A 20930-nucleotide genomic window follows, 5' to 3' on the forward strand; every position below is an offset into this window, starting at 1 on the left:
AACCGCAAATGGACCCCACCGATCGCCACGATCGATTTATCTTAGCCAACGCCGGTGAAAATCTACCGCGGAAGCAGGAAGCGGCGCAGAAGGCAAGGGGTGCAAAAAAGAAATGATATAAACCCCGTTATGCAATCAATAATAATAAAAGATTTTGACATGTAGAACATTTCGCCCGCTCTTTTGCCATTTTCCGTTCTTGCCACCTTCGAGGAAAGCAACCCCGTTTTTGTGGTTTTGTGAGTGTTTTTCTTTCCACTCTCTCAATGCGGGAAGAAAAACCAGAAGACTCTCACACACCGAGGCGCTTGTGTTGCTGCATTTGGAAATGCAATCAGGCTGTACTTCACATTCTATTCTACCCGATGCGTGATCACCGATTTGACGTTGGATCTTTCGTACGCTTCGGGGACCATTCTGGACCCCGTTTTCATCCGGCTTGGGAGCATCGTTATGCTGCACTGCAAGATGCCTGAACCCAAGCGGTTCCGATAGCGACGTAATGATGTTATTATTGTGTATTGCATTGCCGATTTATTCCGTCCCGCTGGATCGGCCCCGATGTTGTTGTACGAAAAAAAAGGAATATATGCTAGGGTTCGTCGCTTGCTCGCTCGCTCGCTCAATGCACAACGCACAATCACGGGCGCTTTTCTGCGACACGGGCAACATAAGTAACGACAAATGTTCCACAAACCCTTACCACCGAACGGCGTTACCAACGGATCGGATCTGAGAACTTAGATGAAACAAGTTTCACTATCGTCGAAACAGGTCGCACCGAACAGAATGGACACATTGCTGCTGTCCCATTCCTTTCCCTAGCAACTCACCATGTATTACACAATCGAGCACCAATTTAGAAGCTATGAAGCATAATCTCCAACAAATCCCGACCGATCGCCGGGACGATCATCTCGTAACGACGATGTTCGAAAAGAACAAACGGTCCCTCCGGGTGCACAGGCGGCCAATGTCATTTCTCGGCTCGTTTTTCTTCCCATTTTTCACTCGTTTGTTTTATGCTGCTGGATGCATGGAAGAAAGGAGGTGAAAGGGTTCCACTGGAGCTTGCTAGTCTTGGTTTTGCACAAATTGGTGATACGGCAGCGAAGACTGTTTTCTACTGTCCTGAGGTTGCATTCGGATGCAATGATGAGCAATGGAAACCCGAGGTTCGATTATGAGAAATTGCGGGAAAAATTGCTGCCATTACGTGTTGAGGCAGAACCGTTAGGTAGGCTTGCAGTTAGGTTGGGTGGAATGGTGGAAAAACAGATTTGTCATTCGACTGATTGCTTGTAAGCGTTGGTTCTACTGGATGCTTAAAGAACAAACGTCAGTAGGTGCCCTTTTTATGTACACTTTTTTTAGCAATCTATGATACGAATTGTGCAAATGTTTATATTAGCTTTAAATAATTCTATGACAACGATATAGAATACTATTTTAATTTCTTAGTTGGAATATCAAAAACAAATTGTAAATCCTTGCTAAAACTGGTTTATTGATCCAGTCGTTTACTGATCCTGGTCACGGCACCAATACATTTTCAAATGCAACAAAGAAAGAATATTTTAATTGTGTTCTCATTTTTCTAGCAATATTGCTTCTTGAATGTTTTAATTTAATGTAAATAAGATACTGAATTGAAGCAAAAATTAGGGATTATTTCCTAAAAATAAATTCATCGCAATCACTTGAAATCATGTATTTCTTATTAGCAATTAAATTCTTGAACTTGAAAACATCTTGAACATCTTGATTTTGATAATCTACAGTTTAATCCAGTTGGAATGTAATACTCTCAACCCATGATAGATTATTTTTATATCTAAGTATTATGAAAACATTCGCACCCGTTGAAGATGCTGCTCTTGAGAGCAGCAACAAATAAACGCAAACGAGTGCAAATGCGCAAGCAAACACACTTACCCAGGCGTCCCAGGTGCATTCATCATCCTGCCACAAGTACCGGTAACGCCCTGCATCCCACATCAAACGGCGGCAAAGTTCAGCCGTTCAACATCATCATCATCCTCTCCCTGATCTTGCTCTTGTCCCTCTCCCCACTCTCCATCAAAACTTCATTCGGCATAATCGAAACCATCGATTGTGTTCCCTCCGCACAGCACCAAAGTGCCATTGCCGATGCAAATTTATTCATAATTCTCTTTTTTCCAATTGTGCAATGTGCATCCAATTTCCCCTTGGCGCATCACCAATCAACAGTAATTTTCCTCCCGGTTCAAACCGCCCCGTTACGCAAGACGAGCGATCTTCCCGTTTAGGAAGATGCGAATGATCTTAGGATTAAACAACAACAAAAAACGGTTCCTCCCGACTTGCCGCCTTCAAATTCCAACCCCCCCTTTAGGAAACATTACCAGTTCGCAATCCGCAGCCATACTGGCGCGGGAAATAAAAATTCAAATGTACCGCTAGAAAATAAACACAGAGACCCTATGTAAAACCCGTGCTCTTATGAAATTGCAGTCTATCGGATCGGTTAGAATAAACGCGACGGCACACCTTTTGGTTGGTTTTTTTTATTGTTTTCTTTGCTCACGCAATAACGATAAGCCGAAGAAAGGTGACTGCGGTGGGTGGGTGTCACTTGAGGCAAGAAGAAAATCCAATCACACTGCATTTCATCACGCATCGCATGGGTTCGGATCGTAATCGACCTCGCGCAACGCCATCATCTGTCCCCTCACCGATCGCAATTCTACCCCTTTTTGTGCATTCTCTCTCTCTCTCTCTCTCCCTTGGCCGCAACCGAAGCGCAAAGATGCCACCCTCGTCGCATGTCAGATCAGCGCGAGCGAATGACCATCGATTGCATAGCCGGTGCACGGCCGGGATGCAAATAATCGGTGCGCGGCAGGGTCATGTAGAATGCAAGAATCGATTGCAAGCGCAGAATGGGTTCTCGCTTGCGAACGTTCTATTCTCGATTGCTTGCACAACACCAACAGTCAGAACGGAATCGATTCGATCGCGCTACGGTTCGGTACAAATTTTCTCCACACTGGTCTATTCATTTAGAACCTTGAGGTATTTGTGTGCGTTTCAATTTTAATGTAAAAATATATCCCATATGAACTTAAAACAACACCACGCAATTTAAACTCTAAAAATATGGGTTTTATCATTGGCATAAACGAAACATACAATATCGTATCATTATTTGAAGTCGACAATGAGTGTGACAGAACGAACGATACTCACCGTACTAATCCGGCATGTCGTGATGGATTGCATGTTCCGCATGACAAAGATGTGGTCGCCTGCATTTGATGCTCGTGCTCAATCAATCGAGCCCTTCTCGCTGCCCGATGCTCGCCTGAAAACCCATCCAATATAACAAATATGTTCTTTGCCGTCTGCGGTTGCTCTACGCCAGAAGAACGGACTCATCTCGTGCTCGACTGCTAATTTCCTCTTCCACACCGCCCCCCAACCCGATCAACTCCTGGCACGGAACCCGGGTTTTGGTAGAAGAATATGTGTTTCGCAAAAAGAGAAGACGAACCTTTATTTCGCACCAGGGTGGGCCCTTGTAAAGGGGGGGATGTGATGGAGAATATGTATTTGTTTATTTATTTATTCTTGACAAAGACCTCCTTCAACCGCACGTGAGAGGCGAACGGGTCACGGACACCGGCCGGGGAAGGTAAACGTTTGGCATACGAGATTGACGTGTTGTTGTTGTTTTATCCGATCACATACCGATTTAATGGATGGAATGGATCAACCCGTTGGAAGATTAAATGTTTGTCTGACCGAAGGAAAAGCGTTTGAAGTGTTTAGTCTACTAGAAAGCATGCTCAAGAACCTGCCAGATAGCATGGTTATACTGAAGACACTTTTAATGATTTTAAAACAAATAATTCTGTACTATGTTTCTACCAGTATAATCCTGATCTGATGTTTCGAAAAAGAAACTACGCTCTTTGAGAGGTATTTAAAAACCGGGTGTCGAATTATTCGAGCTACAAGCAAAATTAAAGTTAGCCCAGAGAATCCAGAACTTGTACAAATTTATTTCGCAATAATAAACTACAAAATATTGCAATGTTTTGTAGACAACAAGTACATGCACTCCACATTATATATTATTTTGAATCCGTGTTGTTCGTTTATCTGGCCGAGGTCCTTCGTCCCGATGAGCTTGAGCTTGACGGATAAGCGGCTTTCAACTATTTGAGCTTATATATCATTTATTTTTCGAAGCCTTACAATTCCGTTTGGTACACATTGCCCTCGTCCCGTACACTCGATCTTAACCTCCACACTGACATTAAGCAGCGCATCTTCAATCCCCCCACATTTGCGGCTCTACCGTATCACCTTCGGAAAACATTTATTTCTTCGCTTAAAACAACACGGATTGATTTTTGCCCCAAAGGTCGCTCACGAACCCTTTGCTACGATTCGTGATCGTCGTGACGATAGCATCTTACCGGATCGGAGGCTATTCTCGAGTGCTCCCGTTGCTCTACACACTAGCGACATGTTCTGACGGACCCATCCCCATCCTCGCGAGCTCCTTCCAATGGGAAAATGTTACGCAAACAAGATGACGTTTAGCAACACCTCTGGGGTTGCTAACCTTGAACGCGCTGTTGCAGATGCATCACACGATCCTTCCCTGAATCGCGCTTCCGACGTTGAGCCGTTTTTGACGTGCACCAGACAAGGTGTTGAAAGTGAGCACCCTAACCCGTACCGAAGGTCACACCGACACCGGTCGGGTTTTCCCATGCGTTTTCTGTGCGTGACCTTTCCTTGGGTGAAAATTTGCCATTGTAACTATTGCAACGAACAGTAATTCTTTGCCAAAACCACTGCCAGACAGATTCTACCCGGGGTACGCTGTCGATTCTGGTGCAAAAGAATTTTCTCAACTCAACCATTACGGCCAATCATTGACACCCGGCACGGATCGTGCAAATTGTGGCACGGCTTGGGCATCCGGCTGGACTAGGCGCCTGCATCCCATGGTGGAGTTTAATTTTTCCTTCCTAATTGGCTCCCTCTCTCACAAAACAATCGAACAACAACAGCAAACAAAAACAATGCCACTTCGGAAAGAAGTTATGTAGCGGAGAAGGGAGTGAGCAAATCGTGCCACCAGGAGGAGAAGTTTCGGGAAACAAAGAACCCCAACTGGAAGGTTTCCGACCGATCGATTTGTAAACCATTCGTCCACGGTTTCGTTCTTAGCGCTTATGACACACGTCGCTAACACATTATGGCACCTCGCCCGGGCCTGGTGGTCTGTCTCAATTAGGGGTACCGGTAACGATCCGATTGGGGTGCAATTTGTTAAATGTCAGCTCTCAGTTCCTTTCCTTCCGCCACCTTCAATCGCCGTTTCGCGATTGATGTCAATTCCAGAAATGCGCTGCCACCCAGGATCAGACAAAATGGCAAACACACCGTAGAACGTTTCTTCGTAGAACGAACCGTCCTTCGAAAGGCTGTATCGTCTTAGAACGGAACCAGGAAAACGTTGCCTACCCGCGTACAGTGCTTTGGGGTTAAAACACTCAAGACACATTGACGCTGCGGTGGCTGCACCACGTTTCACGCATTCCAATCGAAACGGACCGACGGTGACCCACATTTTCCGACAAGCTAATCATATCTTCCGGATCGATCAGGGTGGAGCACCAGCAGTTCAGTTTTGATCTAACCATACGCCCGGTACGAATCGTGTAGCGCCTAACTGCACGTGCCAAACGTTCGAACGCCGGAATTGGAACGGACGGGAAGGTTGGCTGTAACGACAATTAATTTGTACCGCCACTCATAACCGATCAGTTTTTGCGAGTTAATTTTGAAATGTATCCGAATGCAAACATTCCTAACCTCGGTGCCAGATCGGTATCACACGGAAGAAAGATTTGTGTTTTAATTATTGAATTAATTACCATAATGGTTGCGATTTCTTTGGCCTAACGACACACTATCAAACGGATGTTGATATTGCTTTATTTCGCATTTTAATTTAATTCACAAATCGTGCACCATATCTGCACCCCGTTTAATGACCCAACTCGTATCGTCTTAATCATTCATCAACTCCAAATTATCTCGCACTCCACCGAATTGGTTTGAATCGCCTTCATAACCGAACGGACTCTTTCCTCGCCTGTCGATCCAGGTAGCTTCATCGTTGAAAGATGAGACGGTTTCACATTTTACTACTCGTCATAAATTATGTCGATACCACTTCACCACTGTCGGGCGCTTATCGGGCTAATTTAATCGCCTTTCTTTGCGGGTTTTAAGCATCGCGCAGCAACAGATTTCCCCCCTCCGGTAACATTCAAATTAGAGAGCAGGAAATTACCTTTAAAAGATCGACATCGGGGTAATAATGTGTGGGATGTGATCGCTAGACAGCCCGTGCCAGTAGTCGACATTCTATTTCATTATTAACTTTTATTATTCACGAACAAAGCGCGAAAAAATGTGCGACGAACCCACGCACGGGGGGGCTCCCATTTGGTTTCGGCAACACTGTTCAACGTAGGTGTTTCTCGCGGGATTGACTTGATCGTGCTGTGAGCTTGACACAGCCAAGCGCGAGACTGCAACTCGACTCGCCGCACACACTCCCAGACACACATGTCATCGGAGCTATGATTTATGTCGTTTGATAGATTAGCGCGAATATTTTTTTTTTCCGCAACCAATCCCATCCACTCGATGGCAAACTTTTTAATGGTGGCACCAAAGGCCGCACCCCGTCATCTCACTCAACTTAACCTCAATCGAGCAACATTCAATTAATCAATAAAAATAATTGTGATGTATCAATCGACAATTAAACAATTTAACGTCACTGCCAGTGGCAGCAAATGTGCGAACCCGTTTAATGTCGCTTACATTGTCACCGAGCGGGCAGAAAATGCTGAAACAAAAGCGCACAACCAAGAAAATGAAGCAAACACAAAGTAAATTAATCTCGCAAAGATGAAGCGGCCCGATACAAGGGGACAAAACAAGTGAAACGTTACGAGAATAAAATGGTACCACTCGAGTCACGAACCTAAACGAGCGCGATCTTTCCGGGCGATCTTCATCCGGGGCACGGTTTTCCTTCTCCTTCGCTGTGCTATTTTCACTGGGCGCTGTGTTTTCTTCATAATTTTCCATTTCTCCAAACCATCGCGGCTTGCTCTAGCCCGTTGTTTGTGGCGTTTTCGCTTTTGTGCCGGTGAAAATTCTTCTCCAAAGTAATTGCAAGAAGGAAACTGCAATCGTAACATCTCGTGGTTCGTGAAAACGAAACCAACGATGCCGTCACCGTATCGCGTCTCCGGTGGTATTTAAAAGCTGAAGGTTTTTTTTTTGCTTTACTCCACCATCACCTCGCCACCGGGTAATGTAAGGGATGAAAGTAAAAGCGACGGTGACGACCCTGTTGTGCTTTTTGTCTTCTTTCTGTTTCTGCGAAAGCTGCCAATATGAGATCGGTGGCCGATGAGCGGTTTCGTTACGGCTGTGTTTGAACGGCGGCCAGCTCACATCGGTTTAGGCAGCAGGAAAGTGTCGACTAGCGGTGATTCCTTTCCATTTTCGGTTTCGGTTTCATTATGGTTGATAGTGAGAAACCGCTTACAGTTTTTCTTGCTTGCGTATGTGAGCCGGTGACGAAACGATTGGTTCGTTTTTCCAGATGACCTATTTTCCACCGCAAAACGGAACGGTTATTACATCATGCAAAGTACCAGCAATGGCAAGCAATTTAAGAGAATCGTATGGATCTTCGTTGACTTTATTGATCGGCCTTATAATGTACAGAAGAAAAATCTGGTATTAAAATCTTGATTATCTGTGTATCTAACGAAACTTGGTTGTGATGAATTCTAACGAAAAATGGTTATGAGATACCATCACAGCTGACTTACATGTATACATTTTACTTACATTTTGTTTGAGACATATCTATTCTATGGAATCTTAAAATCCAATGAGTTTAAAATAATTTAATACACGATGTTTTGTATGTCAGGGTTTCAGGGAAAGACTTCTGTCATGCGAAGTTTGTTTTGTTAATTTAATTCATTCAATTCACTAACAATCCAACAACTATTGTGAACCTGCCACATTAATCTAATAAAATCTAGCTTGAACTGGCATCAATGTAGAATTTCATGCTATAAAAAGCTAAATACATTCTATCCAATACACGAGAGTTGATAGCAATATATAGAACTGATTAGGTTTTTGGGCTCACCACCTATCAGGCTGAGCTAGAACTTTCATACACCTACCTGAAACCTCTCTGTTCGTTTTGTCACTGCATCCATTGCCGCTTCTTCAAATATTTTGACGTCAAATATCCAGAACTGAACAATCGATTTCGGCGACTTATAACACACTAATTCAGTTGAGATTTGAACCTAGATCGGACGTCTTGTTGAGTTGTTGTTAATATTACTATTTGATCGTTTTAAACAAATAACTACAGTATTCCCAATAAACAAAAGCCATGATGTCCTGTTTGGAAAAATGCATTTATTTCAATAACATAAGAGTTTTGGGTTGATAGAACATAAAACAGAAAATTATTTATAAATAAGGTATAAGTGCGTAGTAAAACTATGCTAATTAGGAGGGATTAATTTTCAATTGATTTTGGACATAATTATAATTGTTACACAGTATTAAATGCCAATGTTCATACAACAATTTAATCTAATTTTCCATACTCCATAAATTGACCGATCAGGATTTTCATCCGACACGAAAATTACTCTACCTCCGTAATCCAATGTGATCACATTGTCTTATTCCTGCTCTCTCACAACAAATCAGAGGCTTTCATTGAAAAATACTTTGCCAAAATGTTTCCACCATATCATCAATCACTTTTTAAACGCTTCGAAATTATCCACTACAAATCAACCAAACCCAAAACCCGCGGTCGATTTGCTTGCCCAAAATCACTGATCGCGCCCGTACTGTAAATTTATCCCTTGCGAATAATACCGAAACCACCACCATTAATCGATGCGATGTACATAAAACCAAAAAAAAAGAAAACAAGATCTGAGACGAAATTGCCTAATCGTGATCGCCATTTATCTAATCTTGGTTTTGTCGTCTGGTTGGCTGGGCCGTCGCTCATTATGCGCCCAAGGCTGCAGTTCGGAACGGTGTGGTAGCGGTGTGCGCAAAAATGTTGACGACTGACCTTGAATTTTGCGCCCGAAACGAACGAGGAACCACCCGCGGTGCCGGCCGCACGCCACAAGGTGCCTTAATTGTGTGCGAGATATGCATCTATCAGGCCCCATGGTTTGGGGGACCGGGGATAAAGAGACGCAAAACACGCCATTTGACTTCTGACTGCATGTTCTTTTTTTTATGATTTGCCTCACGCAGGTGCAATATTGCTAACGTCGTGTTCTTTTTATTAATGTTCCGTTTCTCTTTTCCTTCCTTTCTTTTCCTTGCAGGTAAGTGATTTGTTGCGCTTCCAATCGCAAAACCCTTAACGTAATTTGGACCAGACAACGCACAAATAGGGGTGTACCATTTTGGTTAAGTATAAGCGTGGAACGATTTGTTAGCTCCAAATTCAAGCAACCTTGCTGTATTAAATTTCCATCCACTAGTCTCCGGTAGCCATGTTTAGCGGATCAGGATAACGAATGACTCTTGTAGGAAAAAAAGGACCCCGTCCATGATATTTATCACTACCGAAAGAGCGCTCCTAACTGACGACAAAGTGTAACATCCCGCAAACGATTGCATATGCAGGTAGAAATGCTTATGTCAACCGTCGTCTTCTCCACTTTCCGCCGGAATCGATAATGAAAGCATTTAGCGGTGATTTAATAGAAACCGCACACGCGCCATAAATCACACGGGGAGACTCGCGCGGGACTTTGTCCCATAAATCATGGCTTGGTTTAGCAGAAATGCAAAATCTGACCCCAAAACCACTCCGCCAGCCTTATGCCAGCTCCACACGGGGTGCGCAAAGACCATTCAGTTCGGTTCGCTTCCCTCGGCACGTTCGGTTGCAGTTTCGACCGTTTGACAGGTTTTTCGGAGCGTGGAAATTCTTGTCCCCACAAGCACCGGGACTAAGTTGCAGGAGTCCCGTGCTCGTGGAGTGGCAGAAAAGAACTTGCAAGCTATTAGGTAATTTGAACACTGCTGACGGTTGCTGCCGAGATGTGGCGGTTTACTGTCGTGGCATGCGGACGATTTATGAGCTGCACCCGGGTGAAACAGTCAAGCGAGAAGCTGTCTGGCGGAGGTCAAAGAGTAGCCCAGTATCCGTACATATGCCGGCTGACTGTCGTCAGTGGTAGTTCGTTAAAGGATTACTTTTGCAGACTAATAGCTGTGTCGCCAAGATGTATGATACATTAGAATTTGAAGTATCTTTGGTTCTGAAGGAAACTTCCCACATACCTTTGTTACCTTCTAAATTTTTATCTCAATATCCATACCTCAATTTTTATCTTGCAACAGAAAAAATCGGACTGTTTTTTGCCATTTATAAAATATCAAACGGATTGATCAACGTGATTTGCCACATTCCTCGGGGAAATATTTGCGCAATTATACTCACCTTCATTGTTGACACATTCCTCTGGACAATTTTATTCAGTTCAATGTTTTTATTTCTCCTTTGGTACGGTCAGGTGGTACAGGGATTTAAGATTGTAAAGACAAAACTTTGCACCGAAATAAGCAAAAAAATATGCCCGCCACAAAACATGAATAATGCAACCTGCTGCCATCGTCCGAACGTTGCTTGCTAACGAGCCTGATGCAAGGCTGATTGCGAATGCATGCCGCGATTGGGAATTGGCCCTCGCCAAATACCTGCTCATCAGCATCACTCTCCCGGTTGATATCTTAATATCTGCAGTTACGTTGCTTTGTTATCCCTCGCCTGCTTTTTGACCTAACCGTGCCATACATCTTGACGTGAATTTTGGGCAAGCAGCTCGGAAAGACGCAACCGTACGCAATCCTACAGTTCACTGAATAATGCAACATGCAGACGACATAAATCATCTCCAAATCGCTCATCGATGCTTGGAGAGGAATGGAATCGATAAACTCGGTTAGAACATCGTTAGAATTCGATCGTAAAGTCCCGGACAGTAAGAGCACTACGTCAGAATATTCTGCTTTATTCAAGGAAAATGCAAACAAGAATTTGGAATTAGTCGAACATAATTCGCTTTTCGAATTCCCCTTTTGCGTCCATGCCGCATTGGTTTGGATCTTTGCCTTTCGTGAGTTAGAAAATGTTGCAATCATTTGCAAATAAATTAATTCCATCGATCGTACGATCGATGCATCGACAGCACGCAAATTTGATCTTTTTTATAGCTGTTTTTTATGTTGCATTGCAGAGTTCGATTTTCAAGTGTTTCTTTCCACGAATTCCAGCTGGAATAATTTTTTAATCAATAGAACACCACCCTTCGTGTCAGGCATGTTAACATGCTATAATAACAATTCTTTTGCCACCATTCGAAATTGATCGATGAGATACATTTTTGTTATCAATATGGTAAGGAGGATGCCCTTAAGAGTATGTTGAATTCGCTTTATTTCCTTAAATTTATGGCTTCAGTTATCATTGAAACTGAAGTTTATTCGAACCAATGATGAACTACAAAAAATGCTTCTTGCAAAGTTATTGACATTAATGCACGACGATCTTTCGATTGTGCACAAAACCAATATTCCTTCACAAGTCCTGTACTGACAACGTTAAGATTACACCGATCAATGGCATGGTTAGAGGTTTCGAATCCCATACAAACAGGACAAAATAATAAAGAAAAAAAACCTTCCAATAAAAATGCTATAAACTCCACTGATTGTGGAAAAGATAGTGAATTATTTATTAATAACACAGATGGCAATGTGTGCGCCGCTCAAGGGCTGCACTGCCGTTCAAGCACATCCCTTCACGTCCATCGACATGACTTTCGCAATGCGTCAATGCCGCCACGCGGGCAAGGAATTCCGATTCCGATTGCAGGTGTTCAGCTCACTTGTTCGCCTTTACAACACCTCGTCCGACGTGAACCATCTCGCGCCTGTCTCTTCTTCGCGGTTCACGGTTGCCCGGCCAAAAATTATCATGCTTGTCGTACAGCTTGTTTCGTTTATGTTGTATGTAGAAGGAACCAACCGCGAATCGCATAGCTTGTGTGTTATTTCGCCGGTTTCACACAAAACAACAAAAAACAAGCACAAAAATAACAACTGCAAATATGCGCCCGCCAACCACACGCGCACCACAGTGCAGATGCTGGCTTTCGGGGCCAGAGATTTTAGAGTCCCCTTCGCGCTGGAATTGTGCCAATGTGCAATTAAAAAAACCTTGAACCATCGGCAGCCAACGGCGCTCGGTTGGACACGGGCGCAATTACCACCAAAGCAACATAAGCCCGACAGTCGATTATCGAGCCCTAAGCGCAGCGCCGTCCCCGTGCAGGAACTTTTGTTTTCGATGGAATTTTTGAAGCAGCCCGCACCAGTGCCGAAGGATGACCGGTTTTCCATTATGACGGATCGTCCGGCCGGGGGTTTGCTACCAATCTGCTCCGGTTTGTCCCTTTTGGCAGCGGTACGAGGCGATCTGGTGCTAGCCTAAAGGTTCGCCCGTCTGTCCATGTACGGTGCGAAGAATTGGTGGCACTGACACCAGTTTCAAAAGCAGTTCCCCTATTGTACCGGGTTGCACCTTGCGGGACCACTTACTATCACAGGTGTAGCTGAAAGAAGTTTTTTTTTGTAGCACGATCGATCGAAGATATGATTTTGTTTCTCCTAATTAATCGCCGTTTCCATAGTAGGACAATCTAATCACACATGGCCAAAGCGTATCGCATTGATGGCCATTTAATCTAGTTTGATACGAAATTGGAGATATCAATTAAAACTAAACACATCTAACCCGGTTTCCTATTTTTGACTGTATTTCGATCCGTTTTTTTCACCTTACACATGATTCGGTTTCTTTTTTTCGATGCTACTTGTTTACTTAAGCTTAAAATAAATAAACGATAAGTTGGTGTGGCGTTAATGTCAGCATTTGAACTCTTAATGAATATGACTTCGTAGAAACAACGATTTTTAACAATTTATACAATTGGATATTCATTCATTCATACTAGACTTTTCTTACGAATCCTTGCTACAGAGGAACGGTTCGGATGAGATTTTATCCTAGTCCTGTCGTGTAGGACCGACGCCGCTCCCAGATATACCACTTCAATTATTACTATCTTGAACATCAGTATTTCAATTGTTTAAATACTAATTATTGATATATTGAGAGGTCTTTAAACTTTAAATGTTTAAAATGATGTCTAATCCGACGTTACCAACAGCTCGAAATTTGTAGCAGCAACTAAACTAATTGTAGAATGTGGACTTATTATCAAGAAGTTTAGTTTTGGGAACTCCAAAGTTTTGTCCATAGCTATATGTTCGTACTTAACGAACGAACATATAACATATTTGACATTTAAAAATGAACTAAAAACCAAAGTCTGTGGGCATATGCATCGACGACGGAATTGGTGATACGGATTGTCAGTTGGTCTAAATGAAATAACACACAAGCTCCGTTGTTTAAATTCATCTTCATCATCTCGACATTGACAAAATTAAAATCTCGTGTAGTGTATTTGCACCACACACACCTCCCCATACTCCACATCGTCCAAACGTTCCAATCGCATAAGTAGGTTGGACGACTGAAAGTTGAACGAAAACATGTGCCTGATGCATAAACCGTCCCCAAACACAAGCAGTACCGGAGCGAACGTTGTTTGTTGTTCCAAAAAGAAAACTTTTTAGCGAAAAAGAAGCACACGAGCCAGAGTTTTGGCAAACTGCCAACAAGATGTTTCCACCGCACCGGCATACACGGTACCGATGCAACCGATGCGGTGTCTGCAGCTCGATGCATTTCGCGGAAGCGTGTGTACTCTTCCGAAAGTGCATGACATCTTTGACACCACCACCACCAACATCCCCAGCTCCGCACGCGGGCACGGGACAACAAAGATGATAAATTAGCTTTTAATGAAGCCTAGTCTACTGTACGGTACCTGCTTTGATGTTGGCAGTTGGCAAAACCTGCTCGTGAATGGTATTTTAGCCACCGATGCACAAGAAGTGTGGTGGCATCGTGAAAAAGATGCAAGCGAAAAATAACGATGTCCAAAAAAATATTTACCTTCCCCCTACTCCCCCCCCCCTCCCATCACCCTCTCAAAACACATAACATGACATGTGCGACGCATTTTCCACTACGCCGGTCTAACACACCGTGATCCGGACCGGATCGAGTCCTGCCGTCTTTGAACTGCTGCAACGCGCGCAATGCAACGTAACAGAAGGTCGTTGAACTCCTGCTGTAACGAACCTCCCCTCCTCACCCTTTATATTCCACCGCTTGTAGTTTCACGAATTATGAAAGTGAAAACTTGTCGCGCCCGGTTTTCGATGCACCGTCCAAACCTTCCCCGGGTGCATTTCTCGCACGCAGCGTCGCTGGACGACTGGCCCAGCTGGCGACGGACAGTCTTCCGGGCAACAGCAGACCATACGGTAAGGCGGGATGTTAACCAGGGATTAAAACGGGGTAGGAGACGGAAAGATGGGGGGGGGAGGAATTACTGCACTGCAACCGAACCCGAAAAACCCCCCCACGGTGAACCGTGAGCCGTGTATGCGAGTCGCCGCACAGTTTATTTATTCGCGCAGTCAAAGGTTTTGAAGCTGATTAGTGTTACAGGCATCCGGCGTGCCTGGGATGGGGCGGTCGGAAGGGGATAAGGGTTCGAAAACGGAAGATAAATCGATACCGGACAGACACGTTGTCTGGCCGGCAAACCGAGGGTGGGTTGGTCCGGCTGCCTATCTCTTATTCTTATTCGCTCATTCTCTCGCTGGATTCGATATGGAATCATACGTTAGGATCCAATATTTGATATCGTTTGCTTGCTGCATCGGTTCCCCAGTTTCTTGCTCCCCTGTCTCCACACAACGGAGAATTCAAATAGTCTTATCTTATTTTATAATTTACCTTCAGCTTCTAATGCCATGTCAGTTGTGTTTTTTGCCTTGCCGTTGTTATCTTTTAACCACTTTTCGTACAGTTTGAAATCCCTGTGAGAAAACATCGGTTCTTGGCTTGAGAGAACATTGCTAAAAAAAAAAGATATATTCCTGCATTCGACACATTAAAAAATGGCCAAAACATATACATTTTCGATGGCTTTTAATATCCTTTCAAGCGACCGTCGGTTTGCCATTTAGTTTCCCATCGTCAGGTCGATAAATTGTTACCAACGTGAAGCAGGTTTATCGGGCGCGCTACAATTGCTAAGCACGGGTCAATAAATTGATTTCGTCGTGGCTCCCCACTCACCAAAGGGTAACTACCTTCGTTTGGGAGGCGGGAGGGAATTGAAGCAAAACAGCAACATCCGAACGATCCTTATTAATTACAGCCATTTTTCGTGTTGTCTCTCTGTTACGGCCATAACATTGGCTTTTGTCGATTGGGTTGTTGTGTGCTGTGTGGTTTGTTGCATGCTTGTTTGTTTCGATTCATGTTTCCTTCGCATATACATTGTTGCACCGTACAAGATTTATCAATGAGCAGAGGTCACACCCCGGCATGGGAAGAAAGATTTTCATCCCCCCCCCCCTTTTTTTTTGTCTCGCGCACCCCTTACCCCGTTACCTTGATCGTAACGGGATGATACGGTGGGTCGGTTTTGATAAGTTTCGCGTGTAATTATAATTTACAGCGTCACACCAACCGCCCCAACAATCACCTACTGTGCGCGTGCTGTGTAATGCATTCTGAGGCTCTCGCATATCACCCCCAAAACCAGCTCCAGCAAACTCCACCCCCCAAACCAATACGTTGCCATTGCCTCCCCAACTCGCCTTTTTGCAAGCTTTATTTCCTGTGCCTGTAAGTGCATTTCGCTATTATACCAACGACTTTTCTGTTATGTTACGATTTTGTGTATTTTTTTGTATGTATATCTACTAGACTCATAGCGGCAACAATGTTGCTGCAGCATCGTTATTGTGCCACACGTTCAGACCGGAGGCAATATACATCCCCGCACCAATCGATCCTCCACAAACGACCCCGCAGATCACCCATTACGAGATGCATCGGTGCATCAGTGTGCATCAGACATTCTGGGCACCAAGGCGGGTGTAGCGGGATTGCTGTGTTGCATTCGATTGTAACGCTCATTTATCAATTGTATGATAATTGCACCGAACAAAGCCCACTTTGAAGTTGTTGGGGATTGGTGACAGAGAGAAATCAACGAAGAGAGGGGTTTGGAGTGTGCAGAGATGGTGCATTCAGAGTGCATAAACGTCTTGTGAGTCTATTCTGAGCAAATTGTACGCCTTTGCCTCACAGGCGGATGCATTCGATCTCGCTCGTCTCAATGTGATCATAATTTCTTCAACTCTAACATTAAGAACTCTTCCACAGAAGATGCATGTCCTTCTTGTCTTAATGGGGGGGGGGGGGGGAGAACTCTATTCTGTTCCTTATCCCAGTAATAAAGGAAAACGTTTGAAGAACGTGGTTTGAAATACAGAAATAAGACGACATCTTGGACCGTTCGACCAACGCTTCTTGCTGACACGGATCTCCCCAAGCACACACATGAAATTATCCCTTCATCTTATATTCTAGCCACCCCACATTCCAAACAATACACCTTTCAAGTGCGCCTAATTTACGGTCACACCTTATCACATCCTTTACGCTGCAATTATGTTGCAACCGTACGCGCCACATTCTAAGTCACGGACAGTGGACAGGATGTAACAGTCACAGCCGAGTGCCATGATTACAACTCCGTTATCATTACCGGCAATTAGAATAAAACGAAACCATCACTTTAGAAATGTGCGAACGATTTAGAAAATAAATTCTACCCAACTACGGCCCGGCACTTTGTTTCGATGGAATTGCAATGCTGGTCCCGCACCCCTCCGGCTGGTCACCGCTTGTGATTATGGTGCAACGTGTTAAAGTGTTGAAAGGTTTCAGTTATGAAATAAAATACGACAGTTTCAATCAGATCCATAAATGGTGGTGGCGGTAAATGAAAGGTGCAGCATTACGCTGCATCCGGTGGCAGTGGCAATGAAGTGTTGAAGGGTCGCTTGGGCTATTTTTTTTGTATCTTTCTTATGAGTTTCCACCGTCTTATCTTCACGCGTTTCGGACAGGGAGCCCGAACGGGGCGTTAATTATGTAGCCAACTGGTGCACCCTCGGTACACCCAGCTTTACGATGGGGTGGCACATTAAAAGTGCTACTTCTATTTTGCTCTCGCACGAGATATACACCGAGAAAAACCGTGCCGGGGCGTTGTGCAGCTGCTGCAAGTGATCTGGTTACGGTGGCCCAAGGTGTCGGTGCTTGGCTCTACAAAGTTGATAACGATCGTTCCGGGCAATCGCGGTCGAGCAGGGCCCGAACCGATCGTTTATGACAGCTCAATAAACGAGACGGTTGATTTTGGTTGGTTTTGTTACGACAGGAAACTCGCGTCGCGTATTTTTCTCCCATCTCTAACCCTCCCACGTTTTAGGTTTGTTGCATGAACTTTGTTCCTTTTCGGTTTTTCCACACCACGGGTGGTTTTCTCTTTACTGCACCTGATTAAATTCTACTTTATCCTATAAGCACTTACTAGGTGGGTTTTTTTTTACAATGTATCTATATATAAAACGATCGCAAATCTATGACTTGTTTGCATATGTTATATTTTTATATCTTTTTCTTTCTCGTTTTTTTCTCTTTCTTTCTCATCTTTCCCATCCACCCCATTGCCCTTTTACACCCGATCTGTTTGGTTGCAACTGCATCCTCCTCGCCTGCATTCCTTCCTTATCGCAAAAATACATTCCAATGTTATGCTTGCACATTTTGTTTCTGCATGATTGCTTGCTCTGTTTAATGTGTTTGAATGTGTGTGTGTGTGTATGTGTGTATGCTTGCATGGTGAACGGTATGCACGCTGCTACATTCCCGATCCTTCACGCCACCTTTTCCTCATTTTTCCATCCACCCGTGTCCCGACCAACGCAATGCAAACAAAACACTGGTGCTATGGGCACGGTTTGCTTTTTTTTTAACGGATGCACAGTGTACAACGAAGCACAGTCGGCTATTTCGGCCAAGAGCAACACTCCCCCTGCACGAGACAAGCTGACACTGCAGCTCGATAGCGGTAAAGCCCAGACGCGACTCCGGACCCGCCATCGTTCATCGGTCGACGTCAGTGATTCAGGTGAGTTTTGCGTAATTTGCTAGTGGCAGTTTTTGCACGGAGGTTTGGGTTTTGTTTTTACAATTACTTCTAAGCAGTTTTGACTGTGACTCTTTAACTTGATTAATGGTAATTTTGTTCAACACTTCTTGACCATGGATGATGATCAGAGTTTGATTTCATAAGACCTGTATAAGACCTCAATATTGATATCATCATTGTTAAGTCACCATTGCACTTTGTTCTGCATTTTTAGCATGAAGGGGTTTAAGCATTATAAATATTTGCACTAATCTTAACTTTCTTCATTTAAAAATCACTGGGAAACTCCAAAGTACATGTTAGTAATAAAAACACTAAAAAGGATCATGTTTTGTTCAATAGAGTTAGAATATGCATGATGTTAGACATAATAATTTCACGTACCTAGAAAAGGGTAATATACATTCATAAAAATATGAAACGTAGTCTTGCTACGTCACGAAATGCTAAGGCACACTTCCTTATTATTATTACCACAAGTCTTCAATTATACTTCATAATCATCCCTTATTTGCCACAACTTAAACATTATCTTTTCTCTCCATCTTTGTAACCGCACACATACACACTCACCTTTTACTCAAACAAAACCACTGCAACGAATGCACATTTGCACTTGATTATCAGCATGAAATTACAATCCCGTGCCCCACCAGGTGGCACTGTGTGTGGTGAAATTAATTTAAATTTGTCATGATTCCTGCCAAGATCCCACTTTTTGCTGGTGCCACCGCTACCCCCAACGGTCGCTACGATGCAAAACTGTCGATCGATTTGCCGCACACTGTCATTTCTTTGTGTGTGTCGCATTCGTTCAACCCCCTTGCGCGTTGATGGTTGTTGCAGCCACTGCAACCCAGTGCAACAAGTGCGTCACGGCGTTACGACAAAGATCACGCAAAGGTTCAAGGTGCCAGGCCGGTGTAATTCAAGGTTATCAAATAGAATTATTGAACGGATTAAAAAAAAAAGATTATACTTTGGAGGCTGAAGCAAACACGCGGAGGCGAGGGATAAAAAGTGAAACCAATTAAATAAACTGATTAATTGCTCCATTTTGACTTGTTGCTGTACAATGTACACAACAGTTGAATGTCAAATTATAAATGTATAACATTATCGTTATTATTGTTGTAAGATTTTATTTCCCAAAAATGTCAACCCAATATTTTCTACATTCTACAATCTCAGTGCATAATTCAGTTGATATTACAAATAGTCCTCCATCACACACAATCAAATACTACTCTTGCCTGATCAACTGCACTATTTTGTACCTCGGGTTTTGCGATCATAAACGTTCTGCTTGGCATCGCTTACTGACGCCTTTTCTCCACACATTAGCGGGCGGGCCCGCTTGGGAAACATACTTTCAATTAAGCAGATCCGATCGTCTGCGTATCGCGGCACCGTAAGCTAAAACACAACCCCCCATCCGATCAGAGCGTAATACCTTTGCGTGTGAGGTTTAATTCGAGCCTCAAAGTAGCAGTTGTTTACTTCGTTAGCGCGGCTTCCAACATGTTGCCACAGAACCGTGTGTCTGTTTGTGGACGATCCTAGCGATGGCGATAGACCGCCAATGTTTACCCCCGGAGACAATTTCATCGTCCGCGCGATCGTTTGCTGATGCCGTTCGTAAAACTAGGATGAAGATGAATGATCTTCTTTTCTTCGCGTTGCTTGCCTATATGCGCGATCGCTCCACACACTATAATTTCTAGATCCTTGTGAAAATCTCCACACACACACTCACACACACACGCACGCATTCACGTGCTTACAATATGACGCGCAGACATCGATCGTACGTTGGAAGCAGTCGAACGACGCTCCGGGGGATATGCACCGATCCTGCTAATAAAATGTTATGTTCCATTGCGGGGCAACTCGTCGCAAGATCTGCCATCCCAGTGCCTGCATGCGTACGTTCCTTACAACCGGTGGCGCTTAAGACGGACGAACCGATCGTTGATCGTAACGATCCTCGCATCCTTCAGGCGAGATTCGTGCAATCCGATTAGCCGCTGCGGTTCCGTCCCATCGAATGGCCGGGAATAATTACGCATAAAGTTTAATTAAAATTAATGAATTTTATAAATAATACACTTTATGGGCACGCACCAGCATACTGTAGCTGCACGATAGAATATCGAAACGCTCCTAGCCGAACATCGCTCGTTCGCTGCAGCTTGACGCTTCGAAGAAAAGCACAACCGCTCCAAACCCCCATCCCATACCTCCGTTCGGAAGCGGAGGAATGATGAAACTTTTCTCGTTTAGAAACGGGTGAAAAACTTTCATGCCTACGTGACATTCAGCTGAACCGTGGTGATAGTTAATCATTTTCGATTAACATCGCTGATGGTCACCAATCGCCGCGATGTCGTGATTGATCGGGAGCACCCGTAGCGACGGCGAGTGTTGCGCGCTCACGCACAACGTATGCGCGCGCAATGTGGATGTGAGGAAAACTCGCACTCAAATCATCATAAATTATGCGCACACTGTTGTTGTTTGCCCTACGCACTGCTGTAATGACGGTAA

General features: G+C 44.0%; 1 protein-coding gene across 1 annotated transcript in view; it reads left to right on the forward strand.

The window, feature by feature from the left end:
• The window catches only part of LOC128715355 (protein outspread), a 177943-nt gene that overhangs the window by 131485 nt on the left and 25528 nt on the right, over positions 1-20930 (forward strand). The window contains exon 6 of the mRNA XM_053810238.1: positions 18219-18362. Within this exon, the coding sequence (XP_053666213.1) occupies positions 18219-18362 (144 nt within the window). The remainder of the gene's footprint in view (positions 1-18218; positions 18363-20930) is intronic.

The sequence above is a fragment of the Anopheles marshallii genome, chromosome 3 (assembly GCF_943734725.1).
Source record: "Anopheles marshallii chromosome 3, idAnoMarsDA_429_01, whole genome shotgun sequence".
Lineage (NCBI taxonomy): Eukaryota > Metazoa > Arthropoda > Insecta > Diptera > Culicidae > Anopheles > Anopheles marshallii.